Source organism: Larus michahellis, chromosome 17 (assembly GCF_964199755.1).
Source record: "Larus michahellis chromosome 17, bLarMic1.1, whole genome shotgun sequence".
Taxonomy (NCBI): Eukaryota; Metazoa; Chordata; class Aves; order Charadriiformes; family Laridae; genus Larus; species Larus michahellis.
Genome location: NC_133912.1, coordinates 6,780,086 through 6,799,760, shown reverse-complemented (window position 1 = coordinate 6,799,760; position 19,675 = coordinate 6,780,086). Strand labels below are relative to the sequence as shown.

At 42.8% G+C, this 19,675-nt stretch overlaps 1 protein-coding gene across 3 annotated transcripts in view; it reads right to left on the bottom strand.

The window, feature by feature from the left end:
* The window catches only part of DIXDC1 (DIX domain containing 1), a 41,974-nt gene that overhangs the window by 17,071 nt on the left and 5,228 nt on the right, over window positions 1-19,675 (bottom strand). For 2 of the 3 annotated variants that reach the window (XM_074561115.1, XM_074561114.1), the window contains 4 exons: window positions 8,635-8,764; window positions 8,024-8,149; window positions 6,012-6,261; window positions 4,691-4,798 (listed from right to left, as the gene is read on the bottom strand). In XM_074561115.1, the coding sequence (XP_074417216.1) occupies window positions 4,691-4,798; window positions 6,012-6,261; window positions 8,024-8,149; window positions 8,635-8,764 (614 nt within the window). Of the gene's footprint in view, window positions 1-1,269; window positions 1,943-4,690; window positions 4,799-6,011; window positions 6,262-8,023; window positions 8,150-8,634; window positions 8,765-19,675 lie in introns of those variants that run through there. The other variant, XM_074561116.1, reaches the window with a different exon arrangement.

Sequence of the window (19,675 nt, the reverse complement as noted above, 5' to 3'; positions counted from 1 at the left end):
CAGACAGGGTGCCCATGATTGATAAAGGGGTCCAGGCCACCTGGCTTTGCTCAGGGATTCACCTTCAGGAAGGCTAACTCCATTACAGCAGTCCCTGATTAGGCACATTTTGTACTCAACATTTGAAACCAGGCCCCTCCTGCTTGTTGCTGAATGAGTGCAAAGCATAAAAATTAAAATAAGTGGGAGCCTAGAAAGTACTATTGGGTTTGCATTATATAATAAGGGTCAGAGAAAAGCATGAAACTTTCAAACAACACAGGTACAAACAGGAAACCCAGCTGAGCTAACATGTCCAGTAACTCACAGGGATTTTACTTCCTTCTAGGAACAGAACTCGATATACCCCCTGCATATTCTCAGCTGATACTCTGAATACGCCGTCAGCCTGATAAGGCCACTGAGAAGTGCACTGCTGGTTCTCATCCACGCAAAAGATGAAAAGAATGAGAGCTGTCCTAGAAAAACAATATTAGCAACTGTTGGGTGAGAAGGTGGTGAAACTGAGGCATAGGCAAGAGCAGGGAACTGGAAAGCAGAATGAGCAGGACAAAAAACCAAGGGGATGCAAAGCCTGGAAATAACATTCCTCTGTTAGAAAGTCTGCTCCTCTCAGCACTGGATTCACAGCCCAAAACAAATACCAAAGGATCCCAGCTGGGGCAGGGGGTGGGGTAAAGTAGTCGATACAGGTCTCCACAACATAAGACAGTTTTGCAGATAATTTCTTAGGCATTCCTATGTCCACAATCCCCTTTCCAGGCAGTTTCCCTATTTTAAAAGGCCAATGGGTTCACATAGCATCAGTGACCACCTCTCAAACCATGCCAAACAGTGAGAGTGCCACTGAGATGCACTCAAACGACACAGTAGCACAGGTCACGTTGCCTTATACATTAATGCCATCAAGTTAATGCTGGAAACATTTTTACATTTTTTGTATCAGTCACCAAATCCATCTGAGTAGGAAATATCCACCAATGCAATTTGTTCTTTAAAGTACATAACAATTTGTGATTAAAGCATGCAGAAATAAATGCTGGAAAATTAAAGCTATTTAAGACAGATTTATGATGCAAACTGTTCCACTTTATTGCCTTTACGAGCTGATTTCTTAACCCATATCCTTTCTCCACTGAGTCTCAGAGTTGCCAGTGCCTGCACAGTCAAGGCTTTAGGGCAACAGCCCCAGTGTAAGTCTGAATTCTCATAATTTTAATAAACCCCCCATCCCTGCTGTTTCAAATGACAATGGCAACCGTCGCTCACCATTTGACCTGCTTCCCTCCCATGATCCCACTTTAACCTTTCGCCTCACGGAATCCGTTTCCTGGGGAGCCTCACGATTCTGGCTACAGACATGCCTTGTCCCTTCACATGCTCAAAATTCAGTGCAGAAGACGCCAGCTCCTGTCAAACTACTGGAGAAATATTTGCAAGCCAGACCGCTTCACATTAGCTGAAAGATTCACAGCAGGAAAAAAAAAAACCACAACACTCAGGGTCTTTGCAAGAAACCGTCAGATGGCAGATCAGCAGCCCCCACACACTTATTTGATTCCAGAGCCAGGGAATTCTGCAGCCTGGGTTTTGCTTTTGCTGGTTTTTCTCTCAGGTTATTTGTCTCTTGCTGCTGCATTTTGGTCAGCTGCACACCCAGTTGTTTTCATCACAAGGACTGCAATCTGGATTGCCAGCAGTGTTTTTCAGCCCATTCTGCCCTTAGACTCCAAGCACCTGCTGCAGAAGCCAACAGCCAAGAGAAGGTACTCCTGCAAGCAGTAGGTTCACTGCTTTTCCAGGCGTGGATGCGGTCTCAGAAGAACGCATGCAGCACTTCCCAGCCCTATGCGCGGCTTCCTCTTCCTTGCTATCTCCAGCTCCCTCTCCCTCCTGCTGTCACACAGCCTGTGCAAGGCAGAGCCTTTTCTCTGAGATGCCTGGCTCAGAGTGGGGGAGGGAAGGCTGATGGAAGGGGAGGGGAAAGGGAGGTGGATGGGTGAGGGGCTCCGTGGCCTGGGAATCCATCTGATTTTGGCAAATTTTCCATGAATCATTTCAATTGCCTTTGCTTATTAGAGCTTTTGTCTCTGGGAATTCTGTTATTCAGGCTGCGAGCTCTCTTACTGAACAGTTAATGCAGAGATGAGCTGAAGCTAGGCAGGGGATACTGCCCTGGGACAGACACAACAGCAGCACAATTAGATGGAGGGGGGTGGCTGCAGTTAATAACCACATATCTCACTAATAAAAAAAGGGTCTTGTTTCTCCCAGGCAGCTCTCATAACTAAGGTAGCACGTTTCTCTCTGGAAGGAAAGAGAAACAAGCATCTTGTTTTCATCATGAAGCCTGGTGTCAGCAGAAGACAGACCCAGGAGCTGGAGGTCAGATCGCTCCCAATTTCTTTGGGTCAATCGCTGATCACTTATGTAAAGATTCTCACCACATTGTGTCCTATCAGCAATGATATCACGATTACCACAGGGTAAGAGAGTTCATGACATTATGCAGAAAAACAAAATACAACACGAAGTTATCTAGGATGTGCAGAGAAATTTTCACTCACCACCAAAATACAGCCACACATGAGCAAACAGCAACCTGACAATCTGTTATAGGGTAGAAGAGTACATATAAAATACTACAGCTACCTTAAACTGAAGAATGAGTGGAGGGAGCAGTGTATTTCACACTCTGTCCTACTGAGGTCATGGTTCAAGAATCAACACCAAGTCATTATCCATGAAATCCTGTTGCCAAGACCAGAATTTTTACGCCTCTCCTAGAATGACAGCTTCAAAAGTACACTCTCTACTGACATCACGTGGAGGCAGTGGTCCAATACTGGCTCACATGGAGTTCCCACACTTTTCCAAATGTGTATGTCTGTATTTATAAACACGACCTCACAATGATACGTAGCAAACTTTAGGGATAAGTACAAACTATTGTATTTTTTTTTCCTCTGTTGGGCCAAGCAACCTTAATTCTCAGGTACAGGGAGGCCTCTTTGTACAATGGAGCATCAAAAGTGGCCTGGGAAATCCTGTGGAGTCATCCTGCCTGCTGAGAAACTGTCAGTGGCAATCTGTCCTAGGAAAATAAACCTCATCACTCCTGAACAAATCAGGGATGGAGGGGGCAGCTAGCTGAGGCACTCTCAGGGAGCAGCTCAGGCAGGACAAAGAGACAACAAAGCAGACTTGGGGTAACACTGAGGACTGGAAACTGTGAATCAAAGAGCTGCAACTATGCCCATGCAGCTCTGCTCTCTTAGTCTGTTACAAAAGAAATTAAATAGAGCAAAGCATCGTATCCAGAGGGAGATCTAATATGTTCATTTACACGGTTCTTTGTCTTAAAGCTAGTTTCTTGTTCTCTGGGGAAAAAAGGAAAGGCTGTCCTTTACTATGAAGGTATCCACATGGCATCAGGTCCCCTTCATTTTTCTTCAAAAGCCCCTTCAGCTACACTGTCTCTCCTATATCCATGAAAACAAACAACACAGCCATGTGTCTTTCCTCTCCCATCTACTGCTCAAGTAAGTCGGGGCAAGAGTTTTGACTTCTGCCCCAAAGCAAAGGGTAGTAAGAAGAGCTTGTAAGGCACCAGTGTAATGTGTTGTAACTGGCACACACTGCTCAGGTTCATAGCTGCAAGTTGTGGCACCTCCTATTGGAAATGCATTATATGCTGTTATTCTAACCAATCCTGTCTTCTACAGGTTTCATTTCCTTAGAAAGCCTTCACTTGCACCAGCTTGACCTTGATTAACTAGTGCAGTCAAAGACCCCAGTCAAGGCTACAGGCTGTTCATAATACAGAGCACATACTTCTCAGGATCCAAGTCCTGCTTCAAAGGGGAAAGTCACCTCCAATGGAAACCATACTGAACTCTGACTTTCAGGCTTCACAGCAGTATGCAGGAGATTTTGCATTAAAATAATTAATGTTGCACTTTAAATTGAAGGTGAAAGTCTGGGGGATGGAAGGGTAAATTAGATAACTGTAAATCTACAGACAGTTAAAGGTAATGTATGAGGCCACAATGGCAATCAAGACAAAGCTGCAGTGTTCCCCCAGGACCATATATCTGGATTAAGGACTGGTGTGTTCCTGTCACTGCTGTTCAAATCCACATGCCGCCCCATTGGCATCTCTCTGCAGGGCGTGAGGTTTGTTGGTTTAAGTTCCTTTCCTCCACATCTTTTCCATCAGCTCTGAAATATTCGTCTTTTGCACCCTCGCTACTCTGCCCCTTTCTTCCTGTGAAGCAGGCCACAAACTCCATTTTGCCATCCCTCATGTCAGCATTCCCTCAAAAGGCTCTACCTATACATTCAGGTTCCCAGTAAAATCTTTAGCTGTGTCTTTCACAATTCTATTTTCCTGGTCTCACTGAGGGACACCCTAGACCTTTAGACAACTGTAATTCAGAAGTTCCTAGCTCTTATCTATGCAATCACATCATTATGAATGAGATCAGTTTTATCTGTGGGAGAAATGGCAGTAAACCACTGCTTCCTGTTGGTTCCTGAGGCTTCATTCTACAGATCAGGCAGAAGACCATATGCTGGGAATTGTCTTTTCTATCAGAGCTAACAAGATCACAGTGATAAGAAAGGGCACTCTAGGAAACGCCAGACAAAAGACCACGAAGGGATACATCTTGGCAATCAAGTTCCTTACCTGGAAGAGTGGGACTCCAAAGGCAGGTTCTGTTGCCCTTCATACTGCTGCACCAGTGCCCGGACACTCCAGTAGGGGTTTTCAATCTCCTCATCCATGCTGCCATTTCTGGAGATAATAATCATAGAATGAGGGAAGCATCACTTGATAGGAGCAGAAATTCTTGTCTCCAAGAAGGAGGGTAGGAAAGCCAATGAAAGGAAGGCAAGAAGGAAGGGACAGCTAGAAAATTGCCAATTAAGAAAATTCTCCTATTTGGGAGCTCCGTCCCATCTTCTTGGTGTGAGGGAAACACAGGCAAACAGGCCTTCCCCTTTTAAACTCATCCCCAATTCTGTGACTAGAAAATTACAAAAGCTCTGAGAAGGCAAGGAAAAGAACAGAATTTGCAAACAGCACAAGGATTGGCTTTTCTGAAGAACTCCTGGGCCAAGGTCTTTACAAGAGAAACCTTTAACATTTAATTTTTAAACAAAATATACCATTTCAACCTCATTTCCAAACTTCCTCATGGGTACTCCCTTGAGCCAATATAATATGGGCAAGTGACCTTCAGTTGTATAAATTAAACCCTCAACAGACCACCATCTGGCTTCCATTTAAATGTCATTACTAATATTATTATAATCCACATAGCACCTTTTGCAAGTGTTAAATCTGCTTTTCTGAGTTATACATTCCTCCTGTACATGGATCATTTTCCTTCATTATCACCAGAACTCCTCCACTTACATGGTAGGCCGCATCAGCTGATTAACAGCACACAACACTGCATCTGTAAGCGTAACATTGGGGTGAACAGCAATATAGAAAACAGAATGGACTTGTACAACAGGTTCAATGCCTCAATTCTGGAACTGCTCCTAGATCTGTAACCAGTACCTGTGAATTAAGACCTTACTTTTGCTTCACTTGAAATGAAAATGTCTCCAAGTAGACAGCATCAAGAAAGGACACTGTGCTCAGCATGAAACAGGGAAAGTGAGGCAACAGAGTTCCCTCTGGCTTGGCCATAAAGAACTGTTGTTTTCCAGTGAGATAACAAAGATCTAGCAGTTACTTTGCTGTTAAACCTGAATAGAACCTGGAATACCTGCAGTCTTCATAGTGAGGCAGCCATGCTAGGACAGTACTCCCCTTTGTTAGGCCGCTATCTATTTATGTTTCAGTAAGACAGCAGTAGTTTGTCTCTATTTGTTTGCACAATAGGAGAACTACCTTACACCAGACGTTGTCAGGATAAAGAGGCATCTATTTTACAAGAAACTCTGTCCATCCGCTAACATGGCCTGACCTCATATGACCAGGGAAAACTTATTACCTCTGTCTGTGCCGGAAAACATCCCGTCCGGATTGCAAGACATCTTGACGAACATCTGCCAGAGCAGCCACTGCCCCTTGGGCCACTGCAGCAGCTGAGCGAGGCCTGTGACTGGCAGACATTGCTGACAAGCTCTTCCCCGCCATGCCAGCTGGGCTATGATTCATTGCTCTCCCGGAGCCTGGTTTGAAATGAGCAGCTAAGGCCAGGATCAACCTCATGATAGATTTCAAGTTCCCATCAACAATATCTGAAAAATGCAAATAAAGCCACGAACAATGCCATTAACACGAAGTCCCACCACAGCTGTATGTGACCAACATGCATGAATATAATCAAACCCAGTGGGACCATGCCAGTAAACAAGGACTATGCAAAAGACTGCATTACAGCACCGATGTTTTACAGCTCTGCTTGTTTTGTACAGAGCAAACTAACTGCCACCTACAGGTGACAAGTTTAAATGCTTTGAACAGACCTGAGCTTTCCCTCGATGGTCATTTCCAGCTAACAATCCAGTAGCTTACGTGACAGCACGTGATTAATTACTGAATGCTCACTAGAAAAGTACAGCAGATACTGAAGACTGACACTGTATTAGCAGTCACTTCAACTGGCACATGGAATTTGCCTTTTTTTTTTAAATACTAAATACCAGAGAGCAGCAATACAGTTCTTTAGCAATAGTGTCCTGTACCATAAAGTCTTTGTAGCACCTTGCAAATATTAACTAGTCAGATTTAATAATACCATACTAGGCATTTCCCCCAGCATAAAAACTAGCTCAAACACATTGATCTCAAGTTCACTGGAAAGATCAGCCATTCTTTCATACTAGGATTTCTCAAAACAATTTAGTCAACTGAGATACTCAAAGTCCATTAAAATAATAGGAATAGAGTTTCCAAATATCAGAGGCAGCCTTAAAAAAAATAAAATCATAAGTGTTGGAAGCATGAATACTGGTTATTACTTGCTTTAGTATCTGAAAAATCAGAAATAGCCCAAATAAGTCAGTGACTGTTACCTCCACATCATTCATGGAGAACATGAAGCCAAGTTTGTGAATCATGTGAAGTCCTAGAATGAGTCAATGTCAGAACTATGACCAGAACTCTGGAGCTTGTGTCCCAGAGTCTCATGCCTATATTCTATCCTATGGCCACATGACATCATTTCATTGCATATCCAATTTGATACCTTTGCTTATATAAGATTTTTATCAATGTTGCTATCATTTCTATAGTCATGAGCTTATAACACAACTTGCAACATTACTGAAAGAAACAGTACAGCCACCAACCTGCCAGTAGCAGCACTGTGGGAACAGTACTCATTACTCTGTATTTAAGTTCTAAGCTTCTCACCAAGGCCTATAAACCAACAGCTTGTACTCTTCTGCTAACAACAAGGATCAGGCACCGCACATAGTCCATCTCAGCATTTTCCCCTCTTTCTCAGCTGAAGGCCCACAGACAATCAGAACTGTATCCCCTCCCAGAACAGTCAGCAAACAGTAAGGATCAGGGCATGTCTTCTACCCCATAGATCTATGCACATGCACGCACACACACCAGCCATCCTTGTGATACATGACTAAACCATGCCAGACACATGATTTCACATATTGGTTCTCCTCCCTATTTACAGGCCATGAGAAACAGTATCACAGGCTTCCAGTGGACCAGAAATATTTTCCTATGTCTTGTTTCACAGTAGCAGGTTTATATGGCCTTTTAGTGAAAGATTCTGAGTTTGTATTCCTCATCATACCATTATTTGATCTTCTGACTGCACAGTAGCAGGAGAAAGACACTTTGGTCTCTGTGCACTGTGCTGCTACCAAAAGCAGTCAAAAATGCAGGATCATTCAACCAAAAACCTGTTACTAAACCACAGGTGAAAAAAACCAAAACTCTCCCACAAACCAATACACTATCTGTTTGATATGAAACAAAGAGACAGGGCTTCAACAGATAAAATAATCTGTGGTGACCACATGGGGCACATACCTTTTGCTGATGTCTGATGCATGCGGATCTTTTTTGATGCCACAAACTGTAATACTTTCTCCACATTTTCCCTCATGTCCTGCTGGCTGGTGGGGTTGACCTGAATGCCATTCAACTTCTCACCAGCTAAAGGAGTTAAAAAACTTCATTAAAGAAGAACTGAATTGTTTGGTGCTGTCACAGGAATTGCTATAGGGGTAGGGCCCGATCTTATCTCTTGTCTGGGTACTGCAAGAGGTATGCATGGCTTCTTGTCCTGCTTACAAGGCATCCAGTACCGGGAACAACTAGGTTGGAGACTGTATTGGGTTTACATGGCAAGGTTTTGGTAGCAGGGGGGCTACAGAGAGGGCTTCTGTGAGAAGATGTATGGTCCCTGACAGGTTTTAACACATTTGTTGTAACCATCTGCTAAAACTTAAGGACTTTAATAGAATTGCTTTATGATTATTTTATTTTAAAGTCACTCATTCCCCCCTGCAAGCTCTGAAACTTATTAACATCTGCCAGTATGCCTGACAGATGTCAGAGCTAACACCAGCCTCTTCCACGCAAGATCTAAAACTGCAAGATAAAAAAAAAAAAAAATAGTGCCATATGGCATTACTGACCTACAATCTCAATGAGCAAAGCAAGAATGACTCCATCTCGGAGATCTTGTCTCAGGTCTTGGACTGGTTTTATTGTTGGCTGCTTCTTCAGCTGGGAATTCACCCAGGCCACATATGCCTGTAGCTGTTGCTGAAAATAGAAAACAACACATTTGCACATTATTGCCATTTCAGGGAGATGTTGCGCAGCTCTCTCACTTTTCTCTTTCTTCTTTATAACCTCATCATCTTTTGCCCTTGAAAACGAACACCACTGGTCTCATCCCAAGGCCTGCTGAGCACTGACATCACTGCACACTGTGGTGCAGCTCACTCCATGCCAGAACAGGAAGAGCAAGCAGGCAGCAGGACAGCACTCATGACCTAAGCACAGCTGAGAAGAGAGCTTTACGTTACGTTTGATCTAGGTTGGTAACAAACCAATGCTGTCATCCCCTCATTTTTGGTGCCAGAATTGGTTCACTCATAGCATTTAGTGTCCCATCCACACTATTTTCTTCCACATATCAAGAAAGTAGAAAATCCACAATGCAGAAGCAAGAAACCTTGTGTTATTTCCCATTAAACTATGCCATCTACCAAAAGAAACAACCAGGACAAGATTTCCTGGAAGCGATGACAGCCTCCCTCCTTAACACTCCCAGCATGGCTCATTTGCAACAGTTCAGCCCCCTTCCTCCATTTCCTTGGAGCTGTATCAGCATTTCTAATGGCCCAATTTCTACTTCTGTACATATGGAAGCCACCTTGCCACAGCACTTAATGCCTGCAAGACCTGAGAGCAAGGAGCACTGCTTTTCTAGCAGGTTATACTGGATACTGCTCTTATAGCCATGCATGTTGCCACAAGGAGAAGACCAAGGAAACAAACTCCTGCTGCTGGTCAGTGTGAGGACCCATCCGGCATAAGAGACTGAAAGGCAAAGAGCAGATTCACATGACTTCCCTTTCCATTCACCTCTCAGTAGCAATTCCATGGCTAGTAGGAGCGCTAGTAACACTGAAATCCCTTTGGGCAGGGCTGGTGTGGTACCTGGAGGGTAAATAAACTTATCCATTATGGGATTACCTCCCTTTTCATTAAGCTTCCCATTATTGTGCCCATGCGGCGGGTTTTAAGTCTCCATTCTATATTACCTCAGCAATGACAGAGTTTATGCTTTTACAGCCCAAAGTCACAATTTGATCACAGCTTCACTCTTAATTACCCTGACATAGGAAATCCAACTTTAATCACACCATGGTTCGGTCTGCTGGTTCAGAAAGGTGACTGGACTTGTATTCAATCAGTTCTGCTCACTCAGCAGAGAGCTGGAGAGCAGAACAGATATGAGCTTGGGGGACTGCCTGATGCCTTTTAAAAAAAAAAAAAAGAAGCAGAAGTGGCAGATCTGATGCATATTTGCTGGAGCAGACTTGGCCTATCACATGGATTGGATCTGCATGCTCTTCTTTGGCTGCAGCAGCAATGATGCATGTCAGTTTTGCCTGGCCAATTTCAGAGGTCTTTATTTTCTACTTAATGCGACTGGGCACAACAGAGAATCAACAAGCCCTGACTTTCTCTCTCTCTCTTGCACAAGTTGATGATCCTGTGTTGATTTTCAGCAGCGGTAACTGTTACCAGCTGCAAAAAGCACCCTCATCTCTTGCAATTTTATTTTAACTGATCATGGGGGTACTGAGGTTCAGTCTCACAACAGTCTAATCCCAGAGCCAGAGAGACCACAAGCCTTCTGTTACACAGATTCAATAAAATTTTAATTTATTCAAGCAAGTACCAGAGAAAAGAGGTAGATTTGTTTATAGTAACACAGCATCATTACAGAAATATCTAGATTCATAAGTAAAAAAGTACCAATAGGGTTGCAGCATGAAAACTGCATCTGAAGTCTATGTAATTTAGAGAAATAATCTTATCACAGTTGTGTTTACTAACTTGTCATTTTTCAAGTCATTTTACAAAGTTCTAAACTGTTATATTACACTAATTCCACAAGCGCGCAGCCCCTTCCAGCCTACAGAAAATTTGCAAATTTTAGAGGAGTTTATATGGTTCTTCCATTCAGACACATCTGTTTTCACTCAAAATAAAAATAGACCCTTTCACTAAGCAGTTTGCTTTCTGTTTCTTTCCACTGAATATTCTTCATGCATTCACAAGAAAGCATTTCTGGCAAACTTTTAGTCTCTATCTCTCAAAAGCATGAGAAGGTTGACATTGTTATTATTAGAAAAAAAGTCACTCCTAAAATCCCAGTGTATTTACATTTTAAATGATGATTATTAAAAGGAGGATTTTGAGGCAATGGAATAAAGATGTTACCATTACAAAGTAATTTCATACCAGTAGCTGCTGTAATACTGCAGATTTACATTTCATTGGCACACCTACTTACTTTGTTGTTTGTTTGATTGTTTTTGCCCCCCCACAAAGCATAAGATTTTCATGCAGAAGTTCAGATAGTTGGACTGATCAACATTTCCTGATTTTGCATCCAAAACCTAAAAGAACTAATGAATTCAGCAAGAGGCTTGGATTGCTGCAAAGCCAAAATCCCAGGGAGTAAGCTGTCACTTCTGGCAGCTAAAGTGAGCGGTGACTGAACTTACTAAGAAAATAACAGATATAAAAGTTTAGTGACCTAAAAATAGCAAAGTGATGTTAAATGCATGAAGGGACAAAACCCCCAAGCTGCTCAGCAGAAATCCCAATAGCAATTTTTAAGCTAGTGAGTAAAAAATGCGTTGCTTCACCACTTTCTGTGGCTTCCCAACCAGCTGGCACGGACTAGACAATAACAAGGACATTGTGAGCCATACCTTAAAGCCCAACACCTCCAACACAAGCACAAGGCCTCGATCCACAGCCACAGATTCAGTTTAATGAATGAGACCCATAAAAAAAGTAAAACACTTGTTATACTCCCTCAGAATTCCATTTGTTTCAAAACCCAAGACAGCTATCTCAACTCACAACAGAACAGCCCTGAGTACTACCACAGCAACATAATCTGCTACTTGGATGGACGTAATTCATGGCATCTGTTCTGGAAAGCAGTTCAGGTATCATCTTCCAGCACAGTGAAAACGAAGACTTGCTAGGATGTATTCTGCCATGACAATCGCAGCTTTATGTAGCCTACTCCACAAAAATACTCCCTAGCCTGCGCTTGTCATTTGTCCACAGAAATACACCAAAAACACATGCTCCATCACCATTTGTGGTTGCAGGCTCAAATGATATGTACGCCCTATCTAGTCTCACACAGTTCTCAGCTCTCTAGTCAACAAGACTCCAAGGAGGAGAGAGAGGTGATTGGGAACAAACGAGGAGGTGGCTGACACATCTCTAAAGTACTCTTCCTTTCCTTCTCCAAGGCTGTCCCCCCTGTGCTTTCACACTTTCCTGACTACAGAGTAGGACATTACATTTTGTGCCTTCTAAGTAGTTAGCAAAAGGAGGCACTAATCCCAGAGGCAGAGCAAACAGAACACAACCCAGACTGAGCTAAGGATGCATAGTGAGCCTTTGTGCCTAGGAGGCTGGGCCTAGTAGTCCCCCAGACCTGCAGAGGTTCCCTGCTCTGACAGCTGCTCAAATTCTTGCATTCCTGTTTAGTTTCTGTCTTTCTTGTTGAGGGGAAAGATCCAGTGGGACCTACTACACCAATTCCTATGATGCTGTAACTATGCTACTACAGCTTCCTACAGAAGCTCCAAACTTCACAAGATTAAACAAATCCCTGGAGCTCCCCCTTGTTGGTTTATAACCTAGTGTGGCTGACAGCTATATCCAAAAGCAATGAGAGAGGGAACAGCTATTGTTCTATCTAGCTCATCCTCTTCCTTCATAGTAACTGAATAATTCTTCCTTCAACCACTGACCACTCAGGAGTTTTCTGCTTTTCCCTGTATTTTGGTTTGAGCTTCTGTTCAGCCAAAACTTAGACTCAATGAGGCTCACACTGCTCTACTCCCGCATCAGTATTTCTTTCAAAACCAGGATTTTCAGAAGAAAAACATATCAGCCTAGGCTAAGATTCACTGTGCAGAGCACATGTTACTAGGATTATGGTGGAGTTAAGCTTAATCCTATTCAAGTTAACACAGCTTTGTGTTCCAAAAAAAGGCCAGGTTTACCTGTACCTTGTAACGGGAAGAATAGCTCCCTTACCTGAAGGAAACTGGAGCCCAGATTGCTTCAGCTCCTAGGCAGATCATTGTAGGGTGCTTATATCCAAGTCACTCTGGAAGACTTAAAAGACTTTACAGGCCACGAGAAGATTTTTAAAGCAAGGTACTAGGGGCCACCTGCAGTTTCAAGGCATTTCCCAATTTGCAGGCACTTCTGCTGGCAAATTACAGGTTAGCACTTCAGTAAGCACAACGCATCTCAGAGCAGGATTTTACTTTGGATAACTTACTTGGCACATACCCTGAAGAAGTGCCTCAGACTGGCTATAGGAGAACAGCTGTGGAGGTCAGGAGCATATATCTTTGTGCTTTCAATTGACAATGATATGCAGGAGGAAAACGTCCTTCCAGGGTCAGCACGTTGTTTTTTTTCTCAGCAGCCATAATCCCTTACTGATAATTACAATTAAGTGTCATTATCCAGTATTTTCCACAGGTGGAGGAAAAGCAGCAGCTTTATTGCAAATCTGCCAGTTGTAGGTGTCCTTGCTATTCTCATTTAACCAGTGCAATTCACCACCTGCTGCTTAGGGCTCATGTTTCACCCCTCTCAACCATCAATCAGCCCAGTCTGCCTGACAATAAATATAGGTAGATCACAATGCCTTGATATGCTACTGTCCTTTATCATCAGTGCCATTTAAATTACACTGTATAAGGTTAATTTTCACCTCCTCTGAGATTAGGATATTGCACATTTTGAACTTGGCCAAATCTTCATTCTTGGACAAAATCATCCTTTAGCAGGCAGATGCCGCTGGCAGACCCGACAATCGTGTTACTGTAAACTCCCATGACACACTCTGCTTCTAGAAAAAGACTATTTTTCTGCATTCGTTTGATGAATTTGAACCTATCCTTACTGTTAGATTTAGGGAATCAGCTTGGAAGAATAATGTTTCTCATAATCTTTACTCTGCTCTTCCTTTATAGCCTATGGACACTGCCCAAGCACCAGGTCTAACAAGGTCGACAATAATAGCCTTCATGCTATGAGGCTGGTCCTGGTATGAAAGACATTTAGTGTCTTGTCTGTTAAGAGCAGTGAAACAAATATCTGCAACAGCAAAGCTCAAAGGCTAGCCTCATTGCACCAGGATGTAATGTTTAAGGCCCTGTATAATTTCTAAGCTTTCTGATATTACCTTAATTAGATGGGAACTGTAATTTTCCATCCAGTGTTCCAGCAGTTAGATTTTTTTTGGTTTTGTTTGAGAAAGAAAGAAGCAGAAAATAAAAACTCGCAAGCAAAGAAAATGTTCCTCTGCTCTCAAAGACAGCAGATTTTTTCTTCTCAGAATTCCTCCTTAAATGTGATTCAGAGAGAGAAGAGCAGCAGATTTTGCTCAAATCCTGGCTGTACTGCTGGGTTGAAATGACAACTGCCCGTGGCATCCTGGCTAAACTACCACTTGTTACTAGGAGGGGAACACGTGTGTGGTCTACTAAGAGAGCAGCTGACTGGCAGACTTTCAGATGCCAGCTGAAGTGGTGCAGAGTCTGTGAAGAATGAAGTTTAGAGCTGAAGGTGTTCTTCACATGTTGCCTGAATGCAAACAACAGCAAGAATTTCCAGGGCCCCAGCTATCCAGGGCTGGGCCTGGATATTTTGTAATTTTTGACTGCAAAGCTTTCCGCATCTTTCACAGTCCTCTACCCATTAATGGGAAGAGCTTAAGTGTTAAACAGCAAAGCCCAATTCCATTCAGAAACCCTAAATTCTTTCCACCATTTTCATTTTTACTTCTTATTGCACAGCCAATAGCTGTCATACTCCATTCCAGAGACATACAACTTTCAGTACAGGATGAATAATTCTTACCTGTGCCTATATATACTGGTATTTTATTCATTTAGTGTTGCATTTTAGAATCCTTTTGGAAGAGCTTAGTAGATGCAAATGTAAGATCTCTTTAAACAGCTCACGGAGCCAGCAGCAGAACTCACATCTGAAAGACAGTTATGTTCTGTATTTTATTGCCACCTAGCAATAACTAACCTTGCGTCTCCTCCCAAGAAATTGGGCCTAGGTGGGCAAATGGCAAGAAATGCATGTCTGACAGCTTTTTATCTCTCTAGAATCAGAGAGTTATTTAATTTTATTTAATTTATAAATTTTTAGTTTAATAAATTAAATAAATAGTTATTTAATTAATAAAAAGCCTGACGATTCCATTTTCCCTTTTAATATACGAAACATTTTCCTTCGATTTGTCTTTTGCGAAGACACATCCTTGCTGTCAGACAGTGATCTCACTTGGGCCTCCCATCTGCCAGATCAGGGTATTTTTGTGAGAGGCATCTAAGTGTGCTTTCTTCAAACAGTAATTTTGCCTGTCACTTCCCTAATACCACATGCGAGCATTGTCCCTGCAATTAATCTGTTTTCTACCTATATATCCTTTAACTCCAATCTCCTGTTTGTAAAAGTCCTGCGATTACTCACTATACCTTCCACACCCACAGTGGCAGTTCTGTGCACCCTTTTTATGTTCAGAAATCTGAAGATGGTACCCGTTCCTTAAACAAATTCACTATCATTGCAAGCAGCAACTACTCCAGAAGTCTACCAGATAGAAAGTCATGTAAAATGAATCTTGCTAGGATGTAGTCCTTTGATTCAACAGTCAGACATCCACACCCCAAAAAGTTACTGCCATTCAAACCAGGTTGCTTCTTTAGGGATAATTTCTGGCACTTTTGCAAGATGTTTTAGTGCCTCTGCATTTTCCCCAGGCTGGTATTTTGAGGCCCTTTTCTCTCACAGGCAGAATTCCTATGCAAGCATATAAGCAAAAAGCTGAGCCACAAGAGATCTTTTACTGTAAACTGCCAGTACTTTGGAGTGCATGATTCACCCTGAATTATCAAATGGTTCCACTACACCCAAACAAAGTCTAAGGTCTGTCAAAACAAGTTGCACTGAGGCATTCCCTGATGCCTCAGGGAAGAAAAGAAGCATTGTTCCTTATTTAGCAGAATGCAGTCACTAGCCCTTTACAGACAGGGAGAAGAAGGTTTGTAAAGAGACTGAGCACACAGTATGACTCAACAGTGCTTTTTGCAAGAATCTTCCCTATGAAGAAAAGGGGAAGGGACATCAGTGAGCTTGCCTGGTCCAGGATGAAGGGCACTAAAGGCACGTTTAGGACACAGACTGTTCCTCACTCTGCCAATGACTCGCTGTGAGTTTGACAGCCCACTTTACCTCTGTGTGCCTCAGTTTCTAGCTATAAAGCAGCTGTACTAATTTTTATGTTCCTTGTAAAATGCTTTGATAACAATGACTGTTACTGTGGAAATGCACAGTACTACATCCTGCCAAAGGGCAGACACTGCTGTGCAAACCAAGTAATAGCCTGGCTTAGACATACAGTGAACCTCAGGCAGGGATTGAATCCTAACTGCTCAACCCCTAATCCTATATAACAGTAAATACATCCTTCCCTTGCTGATAGTCCTATTGCTCTCCAGGCATGAGGGCTTTGGGAAAAATTGATAAGCATTCCTGCTAGAGGAAGCAATTGTCTGCTAAACTACATCTTCATGTAAATCCAGGTGTGGGAAGCTCCAGCTGTTTTCTGCTGTCTGTACTTAAGGCTTAGCAGAATTAAAATGCAGCGGTTGCCCAGTCTCTTGCAGACCAGACAGGCAACCTGGCAAGGTTCAGGTGGTTTTTCAGATCCCAGCCTTTCTCACCCTGGCCAAGCCTTAAACAAGCGTGCCTCACCATCCTGTGGCTTTAACAGTGTAGAGCAGATGTTAAATACTAGCGGACTCATACCAAAACAAAGCTGATGTGAAACAAGACTTGGCCCCACTATGTGGAAAACAGCAGTATTTCTAAAGAGATGCTTCTTTTATTTAATGCGACCCAGGCTCCCAGGAATTCCATACTACAGGGAGCATTTAGTTATGGGCTGGTTCTAATGGTCTGAACTGGACGAGGGAGACAGGAGCCAAAACAGCTCTCTTCAGAGTGAATCCTATTAGCTATAAATAGCACTCATTGCAAGAAGAGGGTGAGTGCAAGTTTCTTCTGCAAAGATCACAGTAGCAGAGACATTCTTATCACAGATCATGCACGTTAGACCAAGGGGAAGAGAGCAGATGCCAGAACAAGACAGTAGCAAGTCTATACTGCCAGAAAATTACTTCAACCAGAAAAGCAAACCAAAATTAAACCCAGGTCACTTCCCACAGTAAGGATTCAGATCTCACAGATAGGATGCCATCTAATCATCTCAAGTTCATCAACACAGCAAACCTTGAAGAGTGAGGGAGAGAGACTGTATGTGTGGGAAATCATGAAATACCTACTGCAGATGCCACTCAGCTAAGAACCCACTACTCGAGGGAAAATATTACATGAAGCACTTGGTGAGAGGGCAGGCAATGAGCAGCCTACTAGGGAGAGAACACAGAGCCCTACCTGCACTGCACAACTGCCTGTGTGCTTACTGCTGTGGAGCAGCAGTTCTCACATAGCAAAATGCGTAGGTATTTCCCCATGTAGACAAAGCCTTATGTGGTAGCCTTGCTACTGTTGGGAGACCCTTATTTCAAAAAAACCTGTGCTTGCACTCCCGAAAATTCACTACCATTTCACTCTCTGGAGAAGAGCCAATCCCAGGCCTGTTTTTCAATGTAATCTCAGAGGGAAAAAATAGCTATTTCAAATGACTCGTTGCACACGCACAACTGCATAATTAAGATTGTCAGAGGAAATTATCTTCTAACTTGAAAAAGAGGAGGTACATTACTGTTAAGATACAGACACATTAATGTCTTGGAGATGCCAAGCCCATTTCTGACACATTTCTGTGTGCCCCATCTGTTTAAAAGAACTGATAGAAGTGTGAGCACGTATCTCAAACTGCATTTCCTTGCGAAGAGACAACAAGCTGAGGCCACATGGACAGGGTCACCGAAGAGGAAACCCTGCCCTCTGTGGTTTCCTTGCATTATAAACTACTGCTTTTAGCAGCCATACATTCCCATGGCACCATCCAGCTGTGGGACTGAATTATTTAGCTGCCTCAGAGGAGGATAAGTCTCAATAAACAGCAGGGAAACACCTTCAAAGCAGGGTAGTCCATTAATGAGAAAGAGAAAGGAGCTGCATGATGCCCACAGGGGAGTTAGCTGCATTTCAACATTAAACAAAAGTCATTCTGGTTTAGATGTCTGCAGTTGACGGTGTCCACAACATATTTTGGCCAGGGACTCTGAAAAGGAAATACACTGGCCTGCACTTGCAATTTACAGGGCCCCTTTAGCAATCTGTGATTATGTTCATCATGGAGAAAGCATCAATCTAACAGATGGTCTGTGAAGCAGAACAGGCATTACCTGCAGAAAGGACAACTATGCTGCATTCTCCATCCCCACTCAGGATGGACAGAGAGGGAAAAGAACGCAAAGGAACAAAAGAAATTTGCTTGTAGCATCTTGGCTTTGTTGGGTAACTTTCCAGGCATGGATTATTGACCAAAGGTACAAGGTAGAGACACACAATCTTCCAGAGAAACTGGAACTAAACCTGGCCTCTAGGTCCCAAGTGTATGTAGGGTTGCACTTCAGCTCTGCACAAGCACCTAGGAGATTGCTAGCAACTTACTTACTTGTAATGCACAAATTTGGAAATTACATCCTTGTAGTTCAAGGTATCTAGTCACCAAAAGAGCCACCTGTCCAGAAAAGATGCTCTATCAATAGAACAGACACTGAATCAGCGAGGCAATTCCTGCAATACTCTAGTTCACTGTTTGTGTTAAATTCAGTCTGACTTTTTATCTTGAATCTGCTTTTATACCCAAACATTAGGTTTAGTAACCTGCCACTCTGAGCCTTCTAACATCACAGTGCTGTGTTGGGATCAAATGCCTTGGGACATTCTTTCACATTCAGGGACTTCTAAAAATAAGCACCTAAGGTACACAGAGATAGGGGAGGAAGTACAGTTGGTGGATCAAAACAGAAGCCATGTAATTACAGGGTTTCTCTCTCATTTCCAACTGTGTCTGTGATGTGATGCATGTCCTTGTCAAGTCGCTTATCCTCTCCGTACTGTAGGTTCTGCACTTACAAAATTGATTTTAATTTACTTCTGTTCTAATGTGAAGTGTGTGATGTGGCAGAGAGATCCCAAGTGGGAGACATGAGAGTGAATCTGTTTTTATGGTTGGAGAGGGACCTTTTTCCATGTCTGAGCAGTCTGTGGATAAAACCAGACAGTCGGGGTGGGACTAGCACTGAATGTAAAACTGTTCTTTGCTCCCATTATTAATTATACTATATTATTAATTATATTATTAATATATTTAGGTTACTATTAGCTTATGCCAGAGAAGGATCTCCTGCCCTTGAGCACAGAAGTATAAGCTTGAGCTAAAGCAGTACCTTTGCTAGCTACAAATGAGACTGCGATATGCTGTGGAGGAGAGGATGGAGTATTTACACAGAGCAATCAAAGGAGACCTGTGGCTGGCATGAAGCTGTGAGGCTCAAGTTTCATACCCAGTTTGTTTTCCCTGTGATGACTGGTGCTGTTAAGACCCCGAGGGATGTTCACTTTCTATGAAGAATGGAGTATGGGGGCAGAACAGTCAGGTGGGGGCTGAGCTTTGCAAGGATGAAGAGCCACTAAACACAAACAAGAAGAAGCTATACACTCTAAGAAAGAATAAAACACACGAAGAGACTATCCCTGCCACCAGATGAGAAAGCAAATAGCCAGCTACTGTTTGGTTTCAGCATAAGCCCCCACAATTTTCTTTCCTTTTCAGCTTACAGACAGGAAATCATGCTCCAGCATGGTCTGCACGATGCACAGCCAGGCAGT